The 20,483-nt window shown below is 49.9% G+C and overlaps 7 protein-coding genes across 7 annotated transcripts; all 7 read right to left on the bottom strand.

Moving 5' to 3' along the window:
• Positions 1-170: 170 nt before the first annotated feature.
• On the bottom strand, positions 171-2,229 carry CONPUDRAFT_162857 (uncharacterized protein; the record flags this gene model as incomplete). Its single annotated transcript, XM_007766935.1, has 14 exons — positions 171-314; positions 374-407; positions 469-556; positions 623-642; positions 708-757; positions 812-857; positions 916-957; positions 1,011-1,275; positions 1,340-1,428; positions 1,491-1,564; positions 1,621-1,707; positions 1,764-1,785; positions 1,856-1,882; positions 1,955-2,229. The coding sequence occupies 14 exons, from the start codon at positions 2,227-2,229 to the stop codon at positions 303-305; spliced, it is 1,131 nt and encodes a 376-aa protein (XP_007765125.1). The 3' UTR covers positions 171-302.
• Positions 2,230-2,564: 335 nt separating this feature from the next.
• CONPUDRAFT_80183 (kinase-like protein) lies at positions 2,565-5,729 on the bottom strand. Its single transcript, XM_007766144.1, has 9 exons — positions 5,229-5,729; positions 4,720-5,153; positions 4,300-4,646; positions 4,010-4,242; positions 3,816-3,953; positions 3,611-3,764; positions 3,441-3,555; positions 3,131-3,369; positions 2,565-3,003 (listed from the first exon to the last, which is right to left on the bottom strand). Exons 3-9 carry the CDS (start codon positions 4,513-4,515, stop codon positions 2,800-2,802), a joined length of 1,299 nt encoding a protein of 432 aa, XP_007764334.1. The 5' UTR covers positions 4,516-4,646; positions 4,720-5,153; positions 5,229-5,729; the 3' UTR covers positions 2,565-2,799.
• Positions 5,730-6,724: 995 nt separating this feature from the next.
• On the bottom strand, positions 6,725-7,209 carry CONPUDRAFT_49350 (uncharacterized protein; the record flags this gene model as incomplete). Its single annotated transcript, XM_007765955.1, has 2 exons — positions 6,725-6,853; positions 7,036-7,209. 2 exons carry the CDS (start codon positions 7,207-7,209, stop codon positions 6,725-6,727), a joined length of 303 nt encoding a protein of 100 aa, XP_007764145.1.
• A 6,497-nt stretch (positions 7,210-13,706) lies between these two features.
• Positions 13,707-14,688, bottom strand: CONPUDRAFT_70457 (uncharacterized protein; the record flags this gene model as incomplete). The annotated part of the gene is made up of 4 exons (XM_007766023.1): positions 13,707-13,790; positions 13,845-14,220; positions 14,272-14,360; positions 14,521-14,688. The coding sequence occupies 4 exons, from the start codon at positions 14,686-14,688 to the stop codon at positions 13,707-13,709; spliced, it is 717 nt and encodes a 238-aa protein (XP_007764213.1).
• A 525-nt stretch (positions 14,689-15,213) lies between these two features.
• CONPUDRAFT_150511 (uncharacterized protein) lies at positions 15,214-15,739 on the bottom strand (the record flags this gene model as incomplete). The annotated part of the gene is made up of 2 exons (XM_007766934.1): positions 15,214-15,303; positions 15,362-15,739. 2 exons carry the CDS (start codon positions 15,737-15,739, stop codon positions 15,214-15,216), a joined length of 468 nt encoding a protein of 155 aa, XP_007765124.1.
• A 903-nt stretch (positions 15,740-16,642) lies between these two features.
• On the bottom strand, positions 16,643-17,916 carry CONPUDRAFT_162854 (uncharacterized protein; the record flags this gene model as incomplete). The annotated part of the gene is made up of 7 exons (XM_007766933.1): positions 17,814-17,916; positions 17,663-17,691; positions 17,460-17,606; positions 17,364-17,402; positions 17,210-17,298; positions 16,773-17,151; positions 16,643-16,720 (listed from the first exon to the last, which is right to left on the bottom strand). The coding sequence occupies exons 1-7, from the start codon at positions 17,902-17,904 to the stop codon at positions 16,643-16,645; spliced, it is 852 nt and encodes a 283-aa protein (XP_007765123.1). The 5' UTR covers positions 17,905-17,916.
• A 770-nt stretch (positions 17,917-18,686) lies between these two features.
• On the bottom strand, positions 18,687-19,812 carry CONPUDRAFT_48616 (uncharacterized protein; the record flags this gene model as incomplete). Its single annotated transcript, XM_007765901.1, has 5 exons — positions 18,687-19,234; positions 19,290-19,364; positions 19,420-19,517; positions 19,580-19,620; positions 19,672-19,812. The coding sequence occupies 5 exons, from the start codon at positions 19,810-19,812 to the stop codon at positions 18,687-18,689; spliced, it is 903 nt and encodes a 300-aa protein (XP_007764091.1).
• Positions 19,813-20,483: the final 671 nt, after the last annotated feature.

The raw sequence follows: 20,483 nt of genomic DNA, 5'->3' as shown, positions 1-20,483 counted from the left end.
ATTAATCTGCGCGCATACCATACGCTGCGTCTGTTTTTCAGGTGGTTGGGTTTTTTATTGTATATATTTCAAGGTTTTTACTGTCGGCGGATTTCGAATGCTACCCATGGCCAGAGGAATGACAGGATGATTGGATATTGAATGGAATAAGACGAGGTGATAGTCGTTCAGCGGAATACAAGATGATGGTACATTTGGTGGTATAGGTACAATGGGGACTACTTCGACGGGGTGCCGGAAGGGCAAGCAGGAGGGCGCATTTCTTCGGGAGAGCCTCATAATGGTTGTCAAGGACGCGGTGGTTAAAAGTACGCCTGGAGGATCGTGTTCAGCATGAGAACTAGGTAGCCCAGCATGTAAGGAAAAAACGTACAGCGGCGTTGGGCGGACTTGCGGCACCGCCGATTCTACACCGCGTAAACGTGATGAGCCCATCAATTTCAATGAGGAGGAATGGGGTGTACGTACATGTGCAGAGGCCACGAGGTGAAGAAGAACGTGTATCTGCCTGTCGCTTTGCAGGTCTCGGACAGGGCTTCGACGTCGAAGAATTCGCCTACGTACGGTCCAGGTCAGTTGCGAAGCGCATGGCGAGGTGATGATGAAATTTTGAGGAACTGACCTATCGGCATGCCCCAGAGACTTGATTCGCCTTTGTGTTAGCACGAAGTTTTGGGGTACGTTGTGGTCACGATGTGAGTGCTTACCCGAGGAACGTCTGGTGCAGGTTCTTGACACCCTGCGGAGACGGCCATCGCTGTGCAGAGGGTCATCGTGGGCAGCGCACTCGTCGAAGGGCGGCAGCACGAACCTCCATGGATGGCTGGTCAGATGCGACGGCTGCGAAGTGGTTGTTCCTGGACACATGCGATTCGGTTATAGATCAGATTCACGTATAAGAATGAACATGTGTACCAGAGGAACCGCCTCATCTCGTCTGTCTGCTCGATGCCCGCGCTGCATCGGATTTCAGCTAACCCAGCAATTCACATACATCGAATAAAACGCACAAATTCTCCATATGCTTCCCCGCCCGCAGACTGTGCTTCTGTTCTAGACTGACCATGTAGTACTTCTGCATGAAGCCCACCCTGAGCAGCAGAATATCCCCAGGACGGAACTTGACGCCCTCCTTCTTCGCGACGGCCTCAAGATCCGCGACGGTGATCGGGTGCGACGTCCACGGGTCGTACGGCAGCTCGCCGCCGTCGGCCGTGTGGTAGTTGACGATGTCGAGCAGGACGCCGCGGCCGACGATGCCGTGCCGGGCCCAGTCTTAGTCGAGCGTCACTGTCAGTCCGCGGGGTAGTATTAATGCTGAGGAAGTTTAGGTACGCACTGTGCATGCCGAGCTTAACCTTGGCATAGTCGATCTCGCTTGGGTCGTTGATCTCCAGCGGGCCTTGGGATAGCGCTTCCGCGGGCGTGCTGTAGGTGCGCGCTGTTCGTCAACGTGTGTTCTGGGTTCGCCATGAACTGACTGTACGTACTTGTTGTAGAAGATATTATAGTCCCGCATGCCGTAGTGCTTCAAGCCGTCCCATTGAGAGCCGGATTGGGTGTTCTAGAAAACAGTTCATGTTCGACGACTCTACAAGGGTGGGGAAAGAGAGAACGTACAATATGGATAACGTCGTCGCGCACGGGATCGTCATCACCGTACTTTGGGTACGTGGTGATCTCAGGCACTTTCCGTTCGAACACGGGCTGCAGTAATTCGTCAGTACTCTTTCAAGAGCCTTGAGGAAACTATCTTTGCATACCCTCGAAGGGAAGTGGATGGGCCTGTGAGCCAAGGCGGTATTTACAATGTCAGACCGGTACATTCCAGTCGAACATCTAACTGGGTACCCACCAGTTCAAACACACAGCCTTACCAGTCCTGAAAGTAATATTGTTAACATCCTCTCAACACCACTAATTTAAACGAAGAAACACGAACAACCCCACTCACTTGATCTCCTCCCTCGCAGCCCGCGCGACAACCTCCTCCGTGAGCAAATTGATCGTGCCGAGCTCGTCCTCCTTGCCCCACACCTCCCACGCGCACCCCTTGAAGTCGTGGAACAGCGGCAGCTCGTCGAAGCTGGGAATCGCCTTCCCATTGTGCGTCACAAGCACGTTGGGCGTCAACCCGTTCGTTGTCACCCCATTGATGCCGTTCTCCTCCTTCTCCTTTGGCGAAGTCGGCGAACGCTGGGAAAAGATGCGCTTCAAGAAAACCGACATTGTACGTTAGTACTTGTACTAAGACTGCCGGGTGTTGGTGTTGTTTGCTGGTTAATGTGGCTGAGCAGCGTCTAGCGGCGAAAGACAGGGGGAGAAGCGGGTGTGAACATACTTGGAGACCTTATATGCATCCGTTGGGTGGAGGCCCCACCCAAGCGCCCCAGGTGACTATGTCAGAACGCCCACAACTGCTGAACGGAGGAGCCATAGCTCGCCGACGGGCCACCGTACCCGTAACCATTGACATGTCTCGTACCGCACCACCGGTTGAATGTGTGGAGGCAAGCCTTCGAGTTCCGCCAGCCCGTGACCCAGATGCTGAATTAAAGCGTGTTGATAGATTGAAAATAGAATACAAAGATACCTAACAATTAGTAAAGGGGAAGGGATAAGGCGAACAGAGGTCATGAGAGCGCTGCTGCTGACCCCAAGAATGATGCCCGCGACTCGCACGTATTCTTAGCTCTCGTGCTCTTCCCACTTCATATCACCCACCTGCATCTATACACTTTCTTCTATTCGTTCGTCATCCGTATCATCCTATCCAAATGCAGCGCCCGCTGAGGGGGGTCATCCACGGATAAACGGGTGGATAAGCGCTTCCTTGGGCGTGATACGCCGTGCAGGATCGAGCGCGAGGCACTTGTCGAGCAGGTCGATGAATGACGCCAGCAGCTTGCTTTCGTCATCATTCATCTTCACGGCCGCGGGCGGCATCAGCCGTGCGCGAAGGTCCCGCGCTGGCTTTGAGACGTGCACTTTGCGCACCACGTTCTATGGAAAAGTGCATCAGCTGACTGCACCTCCAATGTACGCGCAGGAATGAATGGGTGAAAAGGACATGGGAGCGCACGAAGGGGAAGAGAGGCATGACCAGCGTGAAATGAGAAGGAAGACTTACCGCCCCAGTCACACGATCCACCTCCAGACTTTGGAACGCGCCCATCTCATCAAAGTACACGTCCCCAAACTTGGCCTTCTTGATCATTTTGGTGTTGAACCGCCCCTTGAGATCCATCATGAGCAGCAGCATCTGGTTGTTTGAACGCCCAGGAAGGAGGATGCGGCCCGTGTACAGCTCATATAGGGTGCACCCAATCGACCAAACGTCGAGCGCGGGGTCGTAGGGTACTCCGAGGACTAAGATGTCAAAGTAAGAACGAAGAAACGAAGAGATAAAGAGATAAAGAAACGAGAAGGCCAATGCTTACTGATTTCGGGGGCACGGTAGAACCGCGAGACGAGGTAAGGCGTGATATCATTCTCCGCTGCGTCGGATGCGGAGCCCAAATCGCACAGCTTGAGCACCGTCTTCTGCTCATTGACCTACGTAACCATTCCATAAGGCATGACACGCATGGGGATGGATAGAAAAACGTACGAGGATATTATCAGGCTTGATATCGGCGTGCATAATATTCAACTTCTTGAGTAAACTCAAAGAGAGGAATAGCTGGTGAGCGTACGCCCGCACCGCCTTGATGTTTAAACCAACGTCCTTGCCAAATCGCTTGACGACGTCTCGAAGATTCATACTGCATAAGTATGTTAGCAGAATATTTCTCAAGCAATGGGTATATGCGCACCTCATAGACTCGAAGACCAAGCACAGATGTCCGCGGTGCTCGAACGTCCGCTCAAGCCGAACGACGTGCTTCTTGTCTTCTGGGTCAGCCTGCTTCAGCTTGTTGAGGATCTGCACCTCTTTCTGCCCTGCGCGATACCTAAGGCGAGAAATTGTCAGGCTCACTGGGCGATAAGAAATGAAGAAATGACATGCATCGATTCCTGAGCGCGTACGATCTTGATCGCAACTTCCTTGTTGGCCGGTTCGCCCGGCTCGGGTTGAAGTACGCGAGCCCGAACGACATTGGCGAACATGCCTTTGCCGATGGATGAGAATACCTGATACCGCCCGCCGTCGAGCTGTTCTCCAAGGATGACGGAGTAGTATCCCTCCGGATCAGCGGCAGTGTCGAGAGTGGTAGTGATAAGCGCGGGAGCGGCAGGTTTCTGCTTGAAACGCTTGGTTTGCACCGAGAGCGAATGATAAACTAGGAGAATGCTCACCACTTGAGCGACTCTCTTCACCTTCTTGGGCTTCTCTCTCGTAGCAACCGCAAACATATCGTCAACGTCATCCTCCTCTTCCTCGACATACTCGGTCTCCTCGATGTCCTCTACGATGACGGGGTCTACAGCCATCGGTTCGTCCTTCAATACGCGTCTATGTTCGTCTTCACGTCGGTCAAGGCTGGGGTCGTAATCGGCAGCCGAAATTTGCATAGACGTCCCGTCCTGGGCTTCTTGTACTCGAGCTTGGGCACGGGCCTCTTCTTCTTCTCCGTCTTTGGCGAGCTCGAATGCACCTCCTGTGTCGCCTGACTCTGGGGCGGGGGAAGGGGTGTCGCGTTTACCTAGAAGAAGGACACGGTAAGATATATGCGCTTAGTATCTGCTCTTATAAGTGGAAATAGAATCGAAACCTACTCTGGAAACCGCTCGGTGGAGGGACGGACACGGAGGGAGATGCTACTGAGCTGGGGAGCTGCGACGCGGAACGACTGTCAGATACGGGTAAAAGCGAGGGAGGCGGCTGGACCGCACTGCTGCTTGTTCCTGTTGCGGTACCAGGGGTTGCGTTTGCGCTTGGGTCAGTGCTAGAAAGACCCGCGTGCTTGGCAAGGATGGCCTGGCGACGCGCACGACGGGCTGCGAGTTGCTCCTCGATGGACTGGGCGGGGAGTTCAAGCTCTAGTTCTGTTTCGGGCTCTGCAGGCTTTGGGAGTTGCGGAGGAGGCTGGGATGATTGGGATGATTGGGCCTTGGAAAGAGATATAGGAGGGGGAGGGACAGGTGCAGATGAACCGCCGCGCGTGGAGGGTGCGGCAGAGTCGTGGCGCGTGCTCGGCTGAGGCGAAATTCTTACGAAAAAGCGACAGCATGTTAGTACACAGCCTACACGAGTGTAATTCAGCGCGTATAGGGAGGATACTCACTCGCCTTCTTCCTTGTCCGAGTCGTGTTTTGCGGATCCTGTTCCGAGTGACAGCCCCGGGGAACGTCTGTCGCGCGTAGAGCCAGCAGGACTGCGTCGTGCGTGACTTTTCCCTTGTTCACCATCCCTCCTCCGGTGGCTGAGTTCTCGAGAGCGAGAGCGACGCCGTTCGTGTCTGCGGTGGTCGTCGCGCCTATCTCTATCCCTCTCCGTATCTCGATGTTCCGAGGGGCGCCATGAGTCGGACCGTCTATCCCTGCCGCTCTCTCTTCTACTGGATCCAGGCTTCCCTCCATAACGTCGACCGTCTCCATTCCTTACATGGCCGTCTCTTCGGTCTCGTGAGCGGGAGCGTGGCCGCTTGTGGTTGTTGCGAGTGTCGGGCTCATCCCTTGGACGCTTTGCTCCTGCGGGTGGGTTAGTCATCTTCTTTGAGTAAGATTCGGGTTACAAGGGCACCGCACGATCAAAGGAAAAGAGAGGATATGCGGTTAAGCACGGGGATGCAAGGGAGGTCGGGGTCGGGGAGGAGCAAGAGCTACTGCTGCGCCGCGTTTGGCGCCGTCCAAGACAGTTTGCAGTCCAGACCTTTGTTTTTTGGTACAATCCTACCGGACTCGGCCATGCATGAGCCAGAATCTCACGGATTTATATATATTTACTGCTGATATGTAGAGAATTCACACTGACTTCCGAGTCCGACGCGTGGTGCGCCGATGCGTGGCTTGCTGTCATCTGGTCAACTCGAGCACTCTGTCGAACCTCCAAACGGGAGTTGCGCTACGTTACGTGTTTTACTGCTGGAACATGTTAGTCTAACGGCGACGGGAGTCTAATTTTTTGCTGAACGCGGCTCAAAAACGCATTAGGTTTGCTGTACGCAAGTCACGCTGAAAAAAGATGAAGCATATATGTTTCGTTTCATTGTGACAGATGCGCTGAACGCAGTATTCTTGCTCCGTGGAAATCTTTCACTACTGGTGGGGGCTTGCTATCTTATCCTTGGGCACCTTGATCTTAGCTTGGTAGTTCTCGTTGATAGCTTTGTCCAGCCACGTCACCTGCACGATTGTGGTTAGCTTGGCTGGTGAGCATTGTAGGAGCTCGCGGACTTGCCCAGTCATTGACATCGAGGATATCAAAGCTGCTCGATACCATGTTGAACTCCTCGGGTGGCAACAGGTGTACTTTCAAAAACTGTGTGATCAAGTTGTCACAACTTAGTACAATGAGACCTATCCGGCGTCCATCTGACAAGTCTGGGAAGACGTCTCCGTGCATGTCGGTCGTGGCCATTCGAATGACCTCAAGGTCAGCGGTCTGCCCTTTAACAACATCGTACCTCTGGTGGAGCGGGTAATCGAGGCGACCAGCTTTTGGTGTGAACTTGACAAGCAAGCCCCGAGACCTGTACGCCTCTGGATTCGCGTCGAGTTTGAGAGCATGGTGGAATGCTAGCGTAAACACCGGAACTTGAAGTCGCGCCCTGAAGTGGATTCAGAACAGCCCTTCAACGAAAGAGAGCAAGCAGACGGACCATTTCTCGAACTCTTTGACGGCCCTTCCATCATCAGGTTCAGTTTGCATGGCGGCTTGCCTCATCCTCGTCGTCATTCTGCACATCCCCTGCGAATGGCCATCACCAGTGACGTGCGGTTAAGTATAGTCCACTCCATGGGGACTCTGGACAAATACAGCACCTTATGAACAGGCCAGTGGGATCATTGGCATTCCGGACTCTGTTACAACCACCACGTCAGCGAGACTAATCAACCTATATTGCCAGCAAGCTGATGATCCAGGCTCACGCAGTACATGACTTGCTTGCAGCCTGAGCAACGCTGCAGTGGTTTCTGCCCCGGTTCTTGGGGTTTTGCACAAGCGACACATGCTTTGACAAAGCGTGCACTGCCCTGAGACTGCAGCGTTCCGTCTACGATGCTGGGAATGTGATCCAAGGATACGCCATCACTTGCGCTCATGGCTAAGAGGGACTATGTGAGGAGCGTGCTGGATATTCTGTGAGTCATTCTCTGGTCATGAGTACGATATATGCTTACATGGGTTCTGATCAACGGTCCTTCTCTATCTCAAATCCGTCGGAGTTGAATGGTGGAAGGTGAGATGAGTGCGCTAAACTTAATGCGGGTATGTATGGGCACATGTGGAAAGCACGTTTTCAGTGCTAGCCGAGCAGTGAGTTCGATCGGCACCTCCTTTTGCACACAACGCACAGAGTACTTGAATATTGTTATGTAAACGTGTTTGAAACTATGTTAACAGCGGTCCATCCCCACGACATGCTAATAAGTAGTAATACAGTCACGACTATCCTAAATCCACTGACCAAGTAATCCCCCGTATCACTAAAATTATGACGCTTTCTTTGTTTGCCACTGTTTATTGCATTGCCTTGAAGCTCCGGCGGCGCCTGTGCGTGAAAATTCCGTAGCGCTCTCCGTTGCATTTTGCACTGGATTTCCATTGTGACACTTTATCCGAGTTTGGTGTTTCCTCGTGTGGCGTTATGTGTGATATCATTGCTTAGCAACCTTTTCTTAAGTCCTAAAAATGGTAATTATTGGGGGACTGAGCATATAAAACAAGCCCCAGCACGTAGCATTTCCTCCCCACTGTTCTCTCCCAAGCTCTCATAGTGGAACACCTATTCTATGCAGCTATGCCCATGCGATCAAGCTTAAAAGACGAGTACTGTAGATTTTCTAGCTGTCCTGCGACCTGCATTGTGCTACCATGTCTCAGACATCCTAGATTGCTCTCGTACCCGAGGAATAAGTGTTTTGGATATTCCTGTTGCATATCTGTCTCTTCAGGACGTTGCCGGGATGCGTAGAACGCGCTGTTGGCTTGCTCCCCGTTTTTTTTTTCTTCCACAGAGATTCAGAGATATCTTGCATGTGTTACGTTAGTATATGTGCCGTTTGTTGTCAGCTTCAGCGTTTCAATGCTGTTCCTACTGAGTTACATGTGTTAAACAAGCATTAGCATGAATTACTACCCTCCAAGACGTCTAGACCTCCCATTTTAGAGTTGTAAGTATCGAAGCCGGTGAGGGCTACGACATGTGCTCTCACGAGTTCAAAGGGGATCAAGAGAGAACCGAGTGCCGATCGATTGCTAGGGAGTAAGTACAAAAATGCGAGTATCTAAATCTTCGAAAGCGAAACCTCAAGGCAAACGTGCGATGGACATACGGTGGTCTAGGTGCAGACACGATGCTACCCTTACAGAGTTCTCGCTTAGTTTGTCATTTTTGACAGTCACACTACCAGAACGTTTCGTAGGAGATACTGCATGAGTCAGTGGTGCTGTGACCTAAACTCCAGGTGGAGCGTTATCGTAACCTTTGAGTTCAACTCCCGATTTCTGTTCCCAATTTACAATAGTGCATAAGTAGATCAGAATACCCAATATTATTTATCCAGAATCCATCCACCGTATCCACTGTATCATTAAAATTATGACCCTTTATTTGCCGCTATTTACCTATTGCATTGCCTTGAGACTCCCGTCTGATACGAATTCCGTGGCGCTCTCCATTACATTTTGCACTGGATTTTCAGAGGGCTTTATCCGAATTTGGTGTTTCCTGGTGTGTCGTTCTAAGTTAGATGTGCTAGACATGCATTAGTAGGAATAACTACCCCAAAATATCTAGATTTTCCATTCCATATCACCTCCGTTTTTGCTGTACATTGCCCATAAATAGACATTAGTGGATCGCGGGCAACATTAAGCTATGGTGCTGTCACTTTGTTTGCCATTTTTAGCGATTTCATTGACATCGCGGCCCTGGAACTTCCGTGGCACACGGCATAAGTTAATGGTGCTTTGCCCCGAAATTCTAGTAGTGATCCGTCCTGGACTTTTGGTATCCGTAAAGCTCTTATTTCACGTTCGTGGTTGACTAGTAAACAAGTTTTAATCGTTAATTGAGTCGGGATATCACATCCTACTCATCCTACAGTGATAAAACCGGGGGAAAATTGTATGGCTATCTATTGCAAAGCAACCCTTAGTTTCTTAAATTGTCCCTTTCAACCGTATCTGACCTCTTAGTTGGTATCCACGCACTTCAATCGTAGCCAATTCTCAGTCATTTTGGTCGTTTGACATTTATCTTGACTGTACTACGGCCGTCTGTCATGTCTCGGCCTTATTCTCCTATCACCACTCTTGGGCAACTCTTGGGCGTTCGAGCGAGAAGTGGTATAAACCGGAAGTAGCACATGAGTAATCATTCAATCTAAGCCAGTATCAGTTACAGGAACTATAGTGTAAACAAACCGGAGTGGAACGAAGGTGTTGCCAGTGGCCTTGTACTTAATAGACAAACGACTTAGTATGAAATCCTTGCGATCAATATAACATCAACAAAACGTAAACAACATAACATCCTTTGTAAAAATAGCGTCCTTTGCAGAGAATTTTACCTGAAGGACTTCGGTAACTTGATCGTGTCCTGGAAGTTCTTATTGATGGCTTTATCCAACCACTTCAACTACAACATTGCCATAAGTTTCTGGGGACGATGACGTGCAAAGAGTCAGACTTGCCCAATCGCCATCCACTGGTTTATCGATGCCCTTTGCTGCGTCTCCGATCTCTTGCAACGAGGGTAAGTGTAATTTGAGCACGTGGGCAACACGATCGCAGAACAACAGGATGAGACCCGTAGGACGGCTGCCCTTTAGAGTCTCTATACCATGCACTCGGTTTCGAAGCCGACCCAAGCGCGTACAAGACTAGAGGCGTCGTTGTCCAGTTTGCGTCGAAGCCTAACCACCTTAACTATCCGATGTGTTGAATTCGTGAGCCTGTCATCGTGTTCACGTAATCAGCCGATGCCGAGATAAGATAACAAGACACGAGATGGGCGGATAGACCACCAGACGAGTCACAAGTCCCGGGCCAAGGCTCGGGAAAGCAGAAGCTATTTATTAGAGAATCAGAAGCTAAATACAAGTACAGGAGCTACAGAAGTACTCCTAATGTATTTACTAGTATAAAGGAAGCGAGAAATCATACCTGAGCGCTATCAGCGTATCGCACACCCTTTCTAAGCGTGAATCCCAAGAGGTTATGAGCCCCGCGCTCCCGCTCGCATATATTTACACCACGCTTCTTCATCGCCTCGCTTGCCACATCCTATTCCTCACGCACCGTGGACAGGCCATGCCGGAGAACGGCAGCAGAAGCACATCACGTGCTTGCGCGTTCGGACTCAGACAGTCCATACGAAACTGGCGAAAGCCAGATTCGTGCAATTATATTTGCAATTCCCCTGAGACGGTCCATGTTACCAAATGGGTAGATGACATAATAAACATTTATGTGAATAAACAAAAACAGAAGTACTCGGGTGAGATTGCCCGAGTAGAATCTGCATAAGGCCGAGAAGCCCAGCAGAAGACCAAACAAAAACTAGATACTCTCTATTTACGGAGCAGGTATTTGGACACGCATTAAGCGGACTGGTCAGACAATGTCCTGCTTACGAGAAAAAACAAACATGACACATGTTCCCAAACCTCAGAATTTTGATTTGTTCACACGTTTGTAACATACTCAAATGGACTATGAAGTTCTTTAAAAAACTACGAAAGACAGACATAAAATAAAAGATACACCTGAAAGGTTGTAGAATAAGTTCGACAAGCTGTGTTCATCATGAGAGAGAACCCGACTCATGTTCTTTGCCGAAAAAGGCAAGAGCTAGAACTGAGATTGAAACAGTCAAGATGAGACTGACTCTCTATACCATATATGGTAGCAAAGTTTAAACTCAGACATGAGTAGTCGCACTCGAAAGTGCTCAAATAAATGAGAAAATATCTATAGAAATATAGAGTGTCTCGATGACATATACTCCAAAGACAAGATAGAAGTCCGAATAATTGGGCTGAGACAGTCAGACTGAAGTTGCGCGCCAAATATGGCAAGAGCTTAAAAACTCAGACAGAAAAATCATCATATAAAAGAGCCTATCGAAGACAGGTCCCTGAAATTATTCCCCCGAGCATACTGACTGAAGTCAGGGGGAGTTAAAAATATGAGAGATGGAGACGAAAATATACAAAGTTCGGGAGACAAAAATGTCCCAGCGAACTCTAATGCACTTTCCCAGCCGGGTTTCCGGCATGAGGGGGAGTAGTTAGATACCACGCCGAAACCGGCATATAAAAAGCTGCTTAAATGGGCATAAAGAATTCTAGAGTAAAATACGAAAGCTAGAATTAGATCCAGCGTCAAAATAGGCGAAAAACGTGATCAGACTAAAGACACAATCAGAACAAAATCCGAGTAGAAAACTCAGTAACAAAAAACCAAATAAGAATCTGCGAGTCAAAGAAACAAGGCTATTAAAAAGCGCTACTGCGTGGCCTAACTATACACTAGACCAAAGGCATAAACAAGTCAAACCCTAAATGAATAAATAATCATAAAAGCTGGGATGCATACCAGCCTAAAACAAGACTTAGCCTAATAAATAAAAAGTTCTCTTGCATGCTGAGAATTTTAAGAATAGAAAGCTCGTCAGATTAAAGAGCACAGTTGAAAAAATCTTCGAAGTAGACAAATGGGTCTGATGTATCCTCTGGAACCAGCATCCGATAAAATATGAAATAGCAAACTGTGGGCGTGAACATGCTTGAATAATCAATGCTGGCACGCGAAACTAAAGAATAAAATATAATAAAGACAACAAAAGCAACTGGCCATTGCTTAGTCAATTCAGACCTACAAACGGAGTAAACGCTCGGCGAAAAATGCCGTGTAAACACCGCGTTTATTATACAAAAAGAATAGACATAAAATATGGATATAAAGAAAGCATAAAACACTTTCAGACCATATATCATTCACGAAAAGAATTAATAAAGAACCCAGAGATGACACAAGATTATCAGAACAAGACAATGACAGTGACTATATTCACCAAACCTCTCCCAAAACCAGGACACGAAAAACGTGTCCCAGACTCGGCATGGACCAAGGTTTGAGGGGGAGTGTTGAATTCGTGAGCCTGTCATCGTGTTCACGTAATCAGCCGATGCCGAGATAAGATAACAAGACACGAGATGGGCGGATAGACCACCAGACGAGTCACAAGTCCCGGGCCAAGGCTCGGGAAAGCAGAAGCTATTTATTAGAGAATCAGAAGCTAAATACAAGTACAGGAGCTACAGAAGTACTCCTAATGTATTTACTAGTATAAAGGAAGCGAGAAATCATACCTGAGCGCTATCAGCGTATCGCACACCCTTTCTAAGCGTGAATCCCAAGACGATGTACCAAAGGTATAATGTTACTGGCGGGTTCACTGAGGACCTCGATACCATTATCCAGTCGGTGCCTCCGCGATTGGCAAATTCCGAAGAGCTCAAGCCGCAAGTGTGAACACTGGGTTATTCAGCTGCACCCTGTCTCGGTTTGATTGGTTTGCCGTGCGAAGAGAATAAGAATGAAGCACACGGACCATCTTCCGAACTCGTGGACTGCCCTTCCACCATCAGACTCTCTTGATTTGGCGTTTTGAGCTGCCTTCCTGTTCAATTTACACGCCACCTGTCAATCGGTGCCGTCAATGCAATGAGAAGTTAGAAACACGCTACTCTCTAATCACGGCAGGGTGAATACAGTACCTTGTGCTCGGGCCAATGGGCTAGTTGGCATTCTTTGTTCTATGTTGAAACAGATGATATAAAGCCGTGTCTCGTGAGACTGTGATAACTGGCTTACGCAGTATCGGACCCTCCCGCACCCCGAGCAGCTCAGAAGTTTCTGATCAGGAGTTTCTGGTCTATCGCAATTAACGCACCCCTTGATAAGATGCGAGGACAGGACTACTAGCTCTTCTTCTCCAGAGTTGCTGCCCGGCACGCCTACCGAACTGATACTGTAGCTAGTGCTCATGAACCACAGATAGGAGATCGGCTGTGGTGCTGTATGTTAGTTGCTCTCCGATTAGTGACGCAACATCAAACATACTTGCTGTGGGTTTGACGAGCTATCGTTTGCTCAAAGTTGTTTATCTGCTATCTGGTGCTCACCAGGGTGATGTGAGACAGTTAGCTGCAAGCTGAAGTGGGACAGAGGAGCGCATGTCTCAGATCGCCCCTGTTGGCAACCAATCGGCAACTGCCGGAAACATACCTTCGGAACATACGCGCGGGCACCAGGAAAGTAAAGGCCTTTGCAGAGCTTGAACTCTAGTCTGTCATCACTTAGAATGGGAATACATCTATAATCACTGAAATAACTATATGTCCGTTGATACACTGGACTGATGAGCACAGTGGGTGACGGGGCGAGGAATGACTGTCAACCACACGTACGCATATATGACAAGGGATGCAGCTCTCCAGCAATGAATAGAGATAAATCCTTCTCTGATAAAGAACCTATAAGAACCTGAGCGGGAGCACAACGCGACCAATCATCGTGATCACTATTTCTAATGTTGACCACCCTTGAAATCCCTCGGTAATCTGATCTTAGCCTGTAAGTTCTCGTTGATAGCCTTTTCTAACCAGGATACCTATGCAATTGCTATGAGGTCGCAAGAAGAAATCACACAGAATTAGCGGCTTACCCAGTCCTTTGGTATTCCGATGCTCCTCGCAATTGCTCCAAGCTGCTCAAGCTCCATCAGTCCCAACCGTTGCCACCGCGCCATGCCGTTGAAAGTGAGCAAAATAACGCCAATTTGACGGTCCTCTTCCGGCCTTGGATAGACGGTTGCCAACTCTTCTCCATGCGGCGTCTCGCTTACCATTTGATGGAGAGTATCTAGGCTAACAATGCATCCCATGCCGACGTTGTACCTTTGGTGTAGCGGATATTTGTGGCGATCGGGCTTGGCGGTGAACTCGACATATAAGCCATGAGACTTGTACGCGTCTGGATTTTTCCCGAGTTGCAGGGCATGATAGATTGCGAATACGAATATTGGACGGTGTAATGTAGCCCTAGGTGACGTTTACGGGAGCAACGGGAGCAGAAATAAGGAGCGGGCGAACCATTTGTCGAACTCTGCTGCGACCCCCGCAGCTTGAGGCTGAGAACCGCTGATTTCTTGAAGCATCTTTGCATTCAATTTGCAGAGTTTCTGACAGGGAAGGTACTCAGCGCGGGCGCCGCATAGACGTTGTGCTCGGAAGGAATGGTCATACCTTGTGTATAGTCCAATGAGCCCTTTGACATTCTGTACTCTAGTGTGAAGTGCTGAGGTAAGTCTGTATCGCGACGGGGCCATAATTTTGGCTTACGCAGTATAGGACCCTCTTGCAGCCTGCGCAGCGTTGTAATCGTTTTGAACCGGGGCCTTGGTGTGCGTCGCACGAAGCACATCCATCAGCCAAGATCCCGGGCCCCTGCCACTTCGCCTCTCCACCATAGTCGTCTTGAGGGGCGGGTTCCGATTTTGGGTCCTTCATGGTTCACAAATCGGGTGCGTCTGGTTGTGGATTCCTCCGTTTACCCTGCATCAGGTGACACAGAACATTGCATACCGAATTAGTGGCGCTTTCAATGTATGAGCGGTGGACAGGGGGCTACCTGGAACTCGGGGAAGGGAGGGGACGTGATAGAAAGAGGGAAGATGCGCATCAAGCTTTAAAGCTTTAAGAGTGCGACGCGTCTTGACGCGGCTAATCCGGCGCTTGCCGAAACTACAGTGGCTGCTTAACTTAACCCTCTAAGGTTTGCTCAAGGTATCGTGGTGCATCCCCGCCCTACATCACTCAGCGAAGTACGACGAGACAAGAACAGCAATACCATATAGACATATTAGTGACGCAAGGTGTAACGTTAAAGATTGCCCAATGCGTGTTCAGTAAGGCCCTTCAGATGACCACGATCAAGATAGCTAGAAGCATGATAAAAGAATGCGGTATACTAGTATGCACGCGATATGAAACCCAGAAAATACAACGATACCAGAGGCAAAAACAATATCACATCTAACGCCGTCCATCATTGCGAGCGGGTGGCTTTGAGAACTTGATTTTAGCTTCGAAGTTTTCGTTGACGGCCTTGTCCAGCCACATCACCTACAAACATAGCTACATGAGCTCGCTCAGCCACTAGTATACAAATTTGTGGACGTACCCATGAGTCTCTTGGCCCTTCGACGGTTCGCGCGGCTCTCTTGAGAAATATCGGCGGCGGCATAGTGACTCTTTGCCACTGCCTGACCAGGTTTTCTCTGTAACAAAAGACCATAATGCCCATTCGGCGGCCCTCTGCAATTGCTTGATCAAAGTCCGAGAGATCGCCGTCGGTTGTCCGGCGAATGAAGTCGATATTGCAGACATGTCCTTGAGCAACATTGTATCTCTGCGGCGGCGGGTAGTCCATGCAGTGAGGTTTGTCTGTAAATTGTATAATCAGACCCTTGGTCTTGTATGCATCTGGATTATTCTCGAGGTCCAGTCCGTGATGAAGTGCCACTGTGAACACGGCACGATGATGCGATATCCTGCTCATACTCGAAGGATTAACTCTGATGTGCAGTCGAAGATACGCACCAATTACAGAAGTCATCGGCATCCTTCCTTAATTCAGGACTGAGCATCCTTTCGTTTTCGCGCGACTGCATGTTCAGGCGGCATAAGTTCTACCAAATAGGTCACGTAAGAAGCCCGCAATAGCGACGTCCCACTGAGCGAGTATAGTCATAAGAAATGGCTGACCTTATGGATAGGCCAGTGAGCTCGCTGACAGTCCTTATTCTACAACCAGTGAGTGATCCAGAGTTCTATCTCAAAGATGTAGATGATATGGGCTTACGCAATACAGGGCCATTTGGCAGCCTGAGCAAGTATGCAGCCGTTGCTGTCCGGGTATAAAGGATTTATGGCACCCAGAGCAGCCTTTAACTAATCCTCCTTGCCCTGGACACTGCATACTTGGACTGTTGTAGGCAACAATATCTCCGCGGAGTTTGTATGGTTGCTGGGCGATGCACTTGAATATGTACCGAAGTAAACTTCATGAGTTACGTAGCGGCATGCATGGCGAATATCATAATTATGGCTTTACCACTGTCCAACGTTTAACCCCGGATATTCCTTTCTTATTCTGGAGCTGGTCGTTGGCTACTTGCGCTGGACGCTTGGCTGAACGAGATGAAGTGGGAGTAAGGCAAGCGCGCGTCGTTCCACGCCGTGATGCACCCCTATTTTAGCGCCTGCCGAGTCACTGACGTCACTCACAAGCGAGACAGTGGCAGTGCTCGAAGACGCTGAGACGCACCAATTTCCAGTGGACTGCAAGGGAATCGTTGGTGGAGGGCTGTAAAGTAGCGCTGCTCATGACATACTTGTACGAGTAACAAGGTAGCAACAAGTGAAAACCAACAGTGACCTGAAAGCCTAGGTACAACTAGCATTACTGTTTCCCACTGGACTTTCCGAACTTGATCTTCGTCACATAATTTTCGTTAACGGCCTTATTCAACCATGGAACCTAAGAGGATTGTGTGAGCTTCTTCACCCAACATTTACTATGATGAGCTTACCCAGTCTTCAGGAACACCGCCTACAATTGGCGCTGCATCCTTGAGCTCTTCGGGCGTCATCAACTGTGCTCGTTGCCATTGACACAGCAGGGGCGGGCACATCAACACAAGCATGCCAATTCGGCGGTCAGACGCTAGCGCTCGATCGTAGTCCGCGATGCCACCGGCGCCTGAAGTGTTAGCCACACTGCGAACCATGTCGAGGTCCGCGACATATCCAAATGAGACGACGTATCTCTGGTGGAGCGGGTAACTTTCACGATTCTCTTTTTCTTTGAAGCTGATAAACAGGCCTTTGGTTTTGAACGCGTCCGGGTCCGTCTCGAGCTTGAGTGCGCGATAGAGCACCAGGGTGAATAGAGGGTTGTGATGAGATATCCTGGATTTTGTAAATCAGTAATATCCAGAATACGAGGTGACAAGGAAGACAGCCAAACCATTTATCGAAGTCGTGCACGGCTTTTCCGCCGTCGGGCTCAGCCGATCTTATCTCTCTTCGCCTTTTGTCTTTAGAATGGCAGTGCTCCTAGCGAGTAGTAGCCGTTAGATAGCGTGCAAACTGTGTGAGGATGATGGAACATGACACCGTACTTTGTGAAACGGCCAGTCAGCCTTCTGGCATTTCGTGTCCTAGAGTGAAACAGTTAGAAGTGAGACCGGCCAAAGTCGGAGACATCAGTGGCTTACGCAGTACAGCGCGGTCTTACAGACTGAGCAACATTGAAGAGTCTTCTCTCCAGGGCGTTGAGCTTTGGTGCAATAAACACATCCTTTGACTAGATGACCTGGTTCCCGCTTGCCGCTGGGGTTACTATTGTTGGTGCTCATTACCTGCTATAAGGACTTCTCTTGAAGCAGAGATCAGGCCATAGGTACCAACAAATCCTTACCAGATGGCTTGCTCCAGAGTGTTTTCCTCCTGATTACCCGTGGCCGACAAGATGTATGCGAGACGAGATAGTAGCGAGAGGCAAACAAGAGGAGCGGACATGGATCAGAAATTGACAGACGTGTTGGTGACGTTGTTGTCTCGGCACTTACCGGACCCCAGTGATGACGCGAAAGTCAGACAGTGTTCCGAACTTCCCATGCTGACATGCCCTGTGCTAGGTGCTTCAAATACTTTGGTCATGATGCACGCCGTCGGTGAAGTGGCGTCAGATTAGGCGCCCAGTGCCCTCAATGTGGCAATGCACCATGGGAGTGCGCGCCTACACTGCTACCTTGCCACATCCTATTAATGCATTGCACATGTAATGCCCACAAGACACGCCGAGCTACGCTCCGGCACTTGTCCGGCACTTTCTATCGAAGTTGGCAATATCAATGAGCTCGAGCTCACACCGCTACAGCATATCAAAAGTTTCCCAAGGGCTTAGCTAAGGAAAAAAAACGCACCATAGATAACTGCACGTATCACCAGCAAAGTCACGGTGTCGTTCAACCACGTTCGGGATTTATTCGGGGTAAGCATGGCAGGCCAAGATCAAAAAGGAAACCCTCATATCAAAATGACAAACAAAGGGCAACAAAAGCCTACCATAATTTTGAAGATACGAGTTATATCAACGGATGCGCCAAAGCGCTCACTTCCTTGTTTCTGAGACAATAGGGCGTTTCAGCTAGTAGAGGGTGAAAAACTCGTGGTGCGGGTCGATGTCGGATACACCGCTGGTGCGGTAGATAATGGTAGCAGACGGGACCAAGTGGCTATTTGTCACTGCTCGTAGGAACGCGACACATCGCCCGAATTTTCTGCGATAGGTCAGAGTGAAACATGACTGAATAATGACACAGCTGTGGTAATAGGTTTGGATGTTAGTGACCGAACGTGCTCCCTTCGCTCTGTTAAAACAGCTGAACTTCAGTCGGATACATCGGTGAAAGTCGAACTATCATACAAGCGAAGATAGTCTACAGCCTGACAACAGACCACTTAAGCCACCACCACCCCTTTCCCCCCGAGTCGGTATGCTCCTTCGCCAAGTCTGGACGTATGTACGCAGTCGCGTCTTCGAGCTCCGCTTTAACCTCCACCGTGCCCTTGGGGAAGACGACTCCGTCCCATAGCTCCTTCCATGTCTCGGGCGAGTGGCAGAAGATCTGCACCTGCCCTGGCCCGGGCGGGCCGTATGGCTGGAATGACGCCTCGAATTGACCGGTGTGCGTGCCGAAGATGATGGAGCCCGGCTTGGGGGAGAGCAGGCCCGCGAGGCGCGCGGCGAGGTCGGCCTGTGCGTCCTTGGAGAAGAGGTGGAAGAAGGCGGATGCGTGGATCGCGGAGACGTGACCGCGCAGGGGGTTTAGGCTGGTGAGCGACGAGAGGTCCTCTGGGCGCTGAGAGGGCGAGGAGCTGTCGGGCAAGGAGAGCATGGCGTCGTCGAAGATGTTTCCCGGGATAAATTGGGCCGGGAACGACTGAGGAGTGGATTTGAAGAGCTCATGGCCGAGGTCCCAGAACTCTGCAGGGAGCGGGATTGGGTGTGGGGCATGAGGGAGGGTTAAGCGTAAACGCACCTGGGTGTAGATCGAAGGCTACCACGTTCTCTGCAGGAAATCCATCAGATACGGACTTTCGCGCGTCGTTGCCGACTATGAGGTGCCACGGTTTCAACAAAGAACAGTCAAAACGCGATGAACAACGTACAACAGCAACCGGCGTCAACTAAAATGGCACCGGGACGCTCTCTGCCGAGCCTAAGGACATGCTCATATGCAATGGGCGTCATAGACGATATCTTCAGCCTGCATGAGTGATCAGAGAATAGGGCTCAGCGCGAGTAGCTGGCAGAGAAATAGTCACCTACTGAGTGAAAGCGAAGCGAAGAATGCACGAGTACGGGAAGACCTAAGAGAGTGATAAGTTGATGTGAAGCGGAAAACGCTAGCGCAAAAGTACCTTGTACGCCTTCTTCTGTATGGCGACGATATGCTTCTTCAGCTCGTCGTCGTTGGCGATTCCAGTTTGGGCCTTGAAAAATGCACTTTCATCTGGCTTGAGGTTGTAATACCTGTCGTCGACAAGCTCCTTGTTCTTCATGTCGTAGCCTCTCTCGACGTTGGGCTTTGAGTCTGACATTACGTTGTAGCAGAGAGAAAAGAGACTTGGGTTCAGGAGGGGGTTTGCGAAACAGAAAGAGCTCAGTTGACGTCGTTATAAGGGACGATGAAGCCACGATGAGCGTGGCGATGTGATGTTGGAGCCAGTTGTCAATTGCACTGTTAATGAGATATCGCCTCCATGACAGGCGCTGGTATTGGGCGCAAATGGGGTGCGATCTCGGTGATAAATGTATGAAGGGTTGCAAAGCCGGAGCGCTGTACAGAAGCAAGCTGATAGAGAAGAGGAAAAAGAGCGCAGATGGAGATTGGGTCTTTGACCTTCTGTGTCAGCGACTACCATGTCTTGCACCGGTTTGAATTTTTTGGGCAGCTTCATTCGGGCGCCCGATCGAGAGGGCATGTCTCACATCCCCTGGCTATACGCGCCGATGGCTGTGCATCAAAGGACATTACGCCTAACGGTTTTCAGAGCGCGTCTGTTCAGCCTTCCTCGAGATCTTTTGCAGGCCAACATAGAAAGAGGTCCAGTGAATCTCTAAAAGCGAGACAAGCGCGTGTCGTGAGCCACGGCAGGGGGTAGGAGGTGCGTGTGCCTGTCACACCCGGTCTCGCGCGCAGGCTGAGAGAGGGGAGCTCCGCGTCAAACGC

The sequence above is a fragment of the Coniophora puteana genome (assembly GCF_000271625.1).
Source record: "Coniophora puteana RWD-64-598 SS2 unplaced genomic scaffold CONPUscaffold_2, whole genome shotgun sequence".
NCBI lineage: Eukaryota > Fungi > Basidiomycota > Agaricomycetes > Boletales > Coniophoraceae > Coniophora > Coniophora puteana.
Note: the sequence above shows the minus strand (reverse complement) of the source record. Positions and strands in the feature narration are given on the sequence as shown.

Coding starts and splice junctions, on each gene's coding strand:
- CONPUDRAFT_80183 (XM_007766144.1), bottom strand. CDS start 4,515: ATGCAAATTTCGGCTGCCGATTACGACCCCAGCCTTGACCGACGTGAA. Junction 3,765..3,815: donor TTGGTCTTCGAGTCTATGAG/GTGCGCATATAC, acceptor ATACTTATGCAG/TATGAATCTTCGAGACGTCG. Junction 3,556..3,610: donor TCAAGCCTGATAATATCCTC/GTACGTTTTTCT, acceptor ATGGTTACGTAG/GTCAATGAGCAGAAGACGGT.